The 7,104-nt window shown below is 42.0% G+C and overlaps 1 protein-coding gene across 1 annotated transcript in view; it reads right to left on the bottom strand.

The window, feature by feature from the left end:
* The window catches only part of LOC123503383 (protein SCAI-like), an 11,053-nt gene extending 8,004 nt beyond the window's left edge, over positions 1 to 3,049 (bottom strand). The window contains 2 exon segments of the mRNA XM_045253095.1: positions 10 to 192; positions 2,840 to 3,049. Coding sequence (XP_045109030.1) covers positions 10 to 192; positions 2,840 to 2,928 — 272 coding nt within the window. The 5' untranslated portion in view covers positions 2,929 to 3,049.
* Positions 3,050 to 7,104: the final 4,055 nt, after the last annotated feature.

The raw sequence follows: 7,104 nt of genomic DNA, 5'->3' as shown, positions 1-7,104 counted from the left end.
TCAACTCACTAGTAATGGTAGTAAAGCTGTCCGATCTTGGAGGCAATTTCACCAATCTGCCAGCGTTTGAGTCCGAACTTAGCGTCAAGGATCTGGCGGTGCTGTTGCTGGAACTTCCACAGCTTGGTGTAAATGTCAAATGTTCGGCCAAAGTACGCCTGCCACTGCTTGTGTCCATACTGAGGCAAGTCCCTGCAATGATACACTCTGTAATAATGTGTCAGTGTGTTAGTGTGTTAGTGTGTTAATGTGTGTGTGTGTTAGTGTGTTAATGTGTTAGTGTGTCAGTGTGTTTGTGTTAATGTTAGTGTGTGTTAATGTGTTAGTGTGTCAGTGTCAGTGTGAGTGTGTTAATGTATCAGTGTGTGTGTGTGTTAGTGTATCAGTGTGTGTGTGTGTTAATGTGTCAGTGTGTGTGTGTTAGTGTATCAGTGTGTGTGTGTTAATGTGTCAGTGTGTGTTTGTGTGTTAATGTGTCAGTCAGTGTGTGTGTGTGTGTGTGTATCAGTGTGTGTGTTAATGTATCAGTGTGTGTCTGTGTGTGTGTGTGTGTCAATGTGTCAATGTGTCAGTGTGTGTGTCAATGTGTCAGTCAGTGTGTGTGTGTGTGTGTACTGATGTTTGGGTAGGACTGAGACCACAACACACTCCACACACCCTCCAGTTACACCCTGTACCTATTTACTGCTGCCTCAACACACCCTACACATTAACACACCACAACGCACTCCACACACCCTCCAGTTACACCCGGTACCTATTTACTGCTGCCTCAACACACCCTACACATTAACACACCACAACGCACTCCACACACCCTCAAGTTACACCCTGTACCTATTTACTGCTGCCTCAACACACCCTACACATTAACACACCACAACGCACTCCACACACCTCCAGTTACACCCGTACCTATTTACTGCTGCCTCAACACACCCTACACATTAACACACCACAACGCACTCCACACACCCTCAAGTTACACCCTGTACCTATTTACAGCTGCCTCAACACACCCTACACATTAAGAGGCTTGCCCATTTGCCTCACTGCTTCCGGAACTCGAACCTGGGCCCTCTTGGTTGTGAGTCGAGTGTGTGTGTGTGTGTGTGTGTGTTACTCTATGGGGGGTCCAGGGTGCTCAGTCCCCCCCCTTAGTCTATGGGGGGCTGGAAAATTATTAGGTTAAGTGTGGTTAGCTTAGAGACCCCTGGGGGAGCATAGGGGGCATGGGGGGCCAGCCTCATAACCACCCCCACTCCCCACTCTCCCAAGCCCCTCTCACTCTCACTTTTCGCTCTCACACGTAAAAACACCGCCAAAATCACCAAATTTAGGCCTAGAGTAAACAAAATAGGCTTAAAATAACACTAATAGACAAGATAGACCTCTCCCACTCTCACTCACTCTCCCAAGCCCCTCTCACTCTCACTTTCCCCTCTCACACTTAAAAACACCGCCAGAATCACCAAAATTAGGCCTAGGGTAAACAAAATAGGCTTAAAATAACACTAATAGACATGATAGACCTCTCCCACTCTCACTCACTCTCCCAAGCCCCTCTCACTCTCACTTTTGCTCTCACACGTAAAAACACCGCCAAAATCACCAAATTTAGGCCTATGGAACCAAAAATAGGCTTAAAATAACACTAATAGACATGATAGACCTCTCCCACTCTCACTCACTCTCCCAAGCCCCTCTCACTCTCACTTTTGCTCTCACACGTAAAAACACCGCCAGAATCACCAAATTTAGGCCTATGGAAACAAAAATAGGCTTAAAATAACACTAATAGACATGATAGACCTCTCCCACTCTCACTCACTCTCCCAAGCCCCTCTCACTCTCACTTTCCCCTCTCACACTTAAAAACACCGCCAGAATCACTAAATTTAGGCTTAGGGTAAACAAAATAGGCTTAAAATAACACTAATAGACATGATAGACCTCTCCCACTCTCACTCACTCTCCCAAGCCCCTCTCACTCTCACTTTTCCTCTCACACGTAAAAACACCGCCAGAATCACTAAATTTAGGCTTAGGGTAAACAAAATAGGCTTAAAATAACACTAATAGACATGATAGACCTCTCCCACTCTCACTCACTCTCCCAAGCCCCTCTCACTCTCACTTTTGCTCTCTCACACTTAAAAACACCGCCAGAATCACTAAATTTAGGCTTAGGGTAAACAAAATAGGCTTAAAATAACACTAATAGACATGATAGACCTCTCCCACTCTCACTCACTCTCCCAAGCCCCTCTCACTCTCACCTCTCGCTCTCACACTTAAAAACATCGCCAGAATCACCAAATTTAGGCCTATGGAACCAAAAATAGGCTTAAAATAACACTAATAGACATGATAGACCTCTCCCACTCTCACTCACTCTCCCAAGCCCCTCTCACTCTCACTTCTCTCTCTCACACAAAAACACCGCCAGAATCATCAAATTTAGGCCTAGAGTAAACAAAATAGGCTTAAAATAATACTAATAGACAAGATAGACCTCTCCCACTCTCACTCACTCTCCCAAGCCCCTCTCACTCTCACTTTTCCTCTCACACTTAAAAACACCGCCAGAATCACTAAATTTAGGCTTAGGGTAAACAAAATAGGCTTAAAATAACACTAATAGACATGATAGACCTCTCCCACTCTCACTCACTCTCCCAAGCCCCTCTCACTCTCACTTTTGCTCTCACACGTAAAAACACTGCCAGAATTACCAAATTTAGGCCTATGGAACCAAAAATAGGCTTAAAATAACACCAATAGACATGATAGACCTCTCCCACTCTCACTCACTCTCCCAAGCCCCTCTCACTCTCACCTTAGGCCATTAAAAAGTTGTTTTGACTTTTCTAATAAGTGGCAGAATTCGTTAACCACTTTCCTCTCCTGCTCGTCCATTTCGGCCATTTTTAGCCGATATTTGGTGTCTAGGGGCCCAAAAGTGAGAGTGAGAGTGAGTGAGAGTGACACCCGCAGCCCCACCTCCTCCGCCTGACTCTCACTCTCTCACTCTCACTCGCTCTCTCTTACTGGCCATCTTAACCCAGGGACTGTTTCACGATTTTTTATTTTTCTTTTTGATAGTTTTTGGTGTGTTTTGTGGTGTTTTGTTGGTGTTTTTGGTGTTTGTGTATTTTTGTGGTTGTTTTTTGTGTGTTTTTGTTGCTTTTGTTGAAATAATTATGGTTTTGTGGTGTTTTGTAGTTTTTGTGGTGTTTTAATTGTTTTTTGTGTGTTTTTGTGGTGTTTTTGTTGCTTTTGTTGAAGTAATTATTGTTTTGTGGCGTTTTGGTGTGTTTTGCGGTGTTTTGTGATTTTTTGTGGTGTTTTGTGGTGTTTTAATTGTTTTTTTGTATGTTTTTTGTGGTGTTTTTGTTGTTTTTGTTGAAGTAATTATGTTTTTGTGGGGTTTTGTGGGGTTTTGGTGTGTTTTGTGGTATTTTGTGGTGTTTTATGGTGTTTTAATTGTTGTTTGTGTGTTTTTGTGGCGTTTTTATTGATTTTGTTATGGTAAGCAAGGTTCTAATACTGTTTCGTCTTGTTTGTGGGTTAATTAAAAGGTTTTGTGGTGTTTTGTGGCGTCTTGTGGTGTTTTTGTATATATTAATGCTTTTTTGTGTGTTTTTGTTAAGGTAAGCAAGGTTTTAATACTGTATCAAATTTGTGGGTTAATTAAAAGGTTTTGTGGCGTTTTTGTGGTGTTTTTGTGGCGTCTTGTTGTGTTTTTTGTATATATTAATGCTTTTTTGTGTTTTTTTGTTAAGGTAAGCAAGGTTTTAATATTATTTCATGTTTGTGGGTTAATTAAAAGGTTTTGTGGCGTTTTGTGGCGTTTTTGTGGCGTCTTATGGTGTTTTTTGTATATATTAATGCTTTTTTGTGTGTTTTTGTTAAGGTAAGCAAGGTTTTAATACTGTATCAAATTTGTGGGTTAATTAAAAGGTTTTGTGGTGTTTTTGTGGCATTTTGTGGTGTTTTTGTGGCGTCTTGTGGTGTTTTTCTTTGTATATATTAATGTTTTTTGTGTGTTTTTGTTAAGGTAAGCAAGGTTTTAATATTATTTCAAATTTGTGGGTTAATTAAAAGGTTTTGTGGTGTTTTTGTGGCATTTTGTGGTGTTTTTGTGGCGTCTTGTGGTGTTTTTTGTATATATTAATGTTTTTTTGTGTGTTTTTGTTAAGGCAAGCAAGGTTTTAATATTATTTCAAATTTGTGGGTTAATTAAAAGGTTTTGTGGCGTTTCTCTCTCTCTCTCTCTCTCTCTCTCTCTCTCTCTCTCTTTAGCCCACCACAGACACCAGCTCTCTCTCTTTCAGCCCACCACAGACACCCCCCTCCCTCTCTCTCTCTCTTAGCCCACCACCACCTGTCTCTCTTTCAGCTCACCACAGACACCACCTCTCTCTCTCTCTCTCTCTCTCTTAAAACCTCAATTTTTTCTCACACACTCAAAACACCATGCAACACTTTAAAACACCAATAAACACACCCAAAACTCACTACAAACACCCAGAATACACCAAACAACCTCTACACACACCCAACACACGCCCAAACCACTTAAAACACTCAAAACCAACCTAAAACACACTCAAATCACCATGCAACACTTTCAAACACCAATAAACACACCCAAAACTCACTACAAACACCCAGAATACATCAAACACTCCCAACACACGCCCAAACACTTAAAACACTCAAAACTAACCAAACACACTCAAAACACCATGCAACACTTTCAAACACCAATAAACAGCCAAAACTCACTAGAAACACCCAATGCACACAAAAACAGCCTCTACACACACCCAACACACGCGCCACACACCAAAACAACTTCAAATCGTCCTAAAACACACTTGAGACACCATACACCACCTTAAAAGGCTGCCAAACACGCACACAACTCACTACAAACACCCAATATACACCCAAATCACTCCCACACACACCCAAAGCTCTTCAAACACTCAAAACTGTCGCAAAATACATGATAACCCCTCAAAATGCCCCCAAACACACTCAAAACACACGCCAATACTCAAACACACTTCCACACCACACTCAAGATACGTCAAATATGCCTCAATACATCCAACGCACACTGAAAACATACTTATAACACCTAAAACACTCTGCAATACTGCCAAACACACTTAAAATACCCCAAATATACCCACCACTACACCAAAAAGCATTGTAAAGAACGGCAACATTACAAGGGTGACTTACCTAAATGTTGTGGCTTGACTCCTCCTCTTCTTCCGCTTCCTTTCTCATTCCTCCTCCTCTGTTTCCCTTTTTTAGTCTTTCTGTTGCTTCCATCTACACGCCTGAGCCTAGAAACACACCACAACACTCAGAAAACACTAGATATTAGGCAAAATATTGAGGAAGTGGCTTGGCAGCCTTGGCTGGTCCTCCTCTTCCTCCTACTTTTCTCCTTCCTTCCTCCTCCTCCTCCTTTATTTCTCCTTTCTTCTTCCTTCTACCATTATTATCTACACACCAGAGCCCTGAAACACACGCAAACACGTAGAAATCACTAGATATTAGGCAAAATACTGACGAACTGGGCGGCTGGGAGGAGAGACACCACCTGGGCCTGTGACGTCACAGAATGCGCGGGACCAGCGGAGACTCGTCTAAATTACGTAAATAATTTGAAAATTGACCCATAGAAAAAACGAAGCCACGGCCGAATGCTTGACATTTTACGACTGTGAACAAACTTTAACTAACATCCACAACATAAAAACATCTCCTGCCTAACTAGTTTGAAAGAATTGTGTAAATTAACTATATTATAAATTATAAAATCATTTGCACTCATGAAACTCAAAAACGTCCACCCATTTCCACTTTATATTTATTTTGAAAAATATTAGACAATATAAACTCTCTTCTCAGGCGTCCAACAGTTAGCTAGAACCAGAAGTGAACCAATGAAACTTATTTATGTCAAACAAAACCATTCAAATCCAAACTCATCAAAAACTCTTGTCAAGTCCAGCCATTTTCACTTGGCGAGTATTTTAACACACTTGACACAGTCTGAGCTTTCTTTTAAGGCATTGGACACCGAGTTAGACCGTCAACCAAAAACGTAATTAAATCAAATACAAAATATAAAACTTACGTTTAACGGGACCAAACACCATTTCAAAGTCCACATATTTGACTCAATGGGTTGATTTCACGCCTAAATCAGCACAGACGACTCTTTGCCACCATAAAGGCCCACTTACACCTTCAAATAAAAAAACTCAAAAAAGCAGATGGAAAATTTGGCCGTTGAAAAGACATTTATACACGCCATAAAACACCACTAAACGCCACATATTTACCGAACTCTGGCGCGGAACACTCTTCAAACACAACGCAGTATTTATAGGAACCATAAAAACACACCATGGAAGCGTAATATTATCATTAGCAAATATGTGAAAAAAGTATAGAAACCTGCTGGTGGCCCGGGAGGCGGGGGCTCGGGAGGAGAGCGGAGGGGGACCGGGGTGGGCTACATCCGGGGAGAGGGAGGCGGGAACAGCTGGGGCAGGGGCTCTGAGTCCATATGTTGCCTTTATCAGCTCACCACAACAAAATGAAGGTATATCGGGAAGAAGTGACCACGGCTATGAAATGTCAGACTGGTGACTGCATTGTGACACATGTTTGGCTGAAGGAAGCAAGTCACATCTCCTAAAACTTGCCTCTTTACTGCAAAACACACTCAGAACACCTTGCAACACCTCAAAATGCCTCAAAACGCACTAGAAACACAAAAATGACGCAAAACACACTCAAAATGGCCCCAAACACACCCAAAACTTTTACCAATCGCCTTCCTCAACACCTGGGCACAAGTCACACTGTTTTCACTCTCACTTGTAAACCTAACCCAAGAAATAAGTGAACGGCCTCAAACGTATCTCACACATGAACGGAGGGCGCTGTGGAGGGTTGTGGTGTACGCTGACACCGTGTACTGCTGTCTCACTCACTGCTTGGTGCTCCTAAACACTGCACACTTATGTCTGTGTGTGTTATTTGGTGTTTACGAGTGTTTGGGGGCATGTT

This window comes from Portunus trituberculatus, chromosome 2, assembly GCF_017591435.1.
Source record: "Portunus trituberculatus isolate SZX2019 chromosome 2, ASM1759143v1, whole genome shotgun sequence".
NCBI lineage: Eukaryota > Metazoa > Arthropoda > Malacostraca > Decapoda > Portunidae > Portunus > Portunus trituberculatus.
The sequence above is the reverse complement of the archived record's forward strand: the minus strand, read 5'-3'. Positions and strand labels throughout refer to the sequence as shown.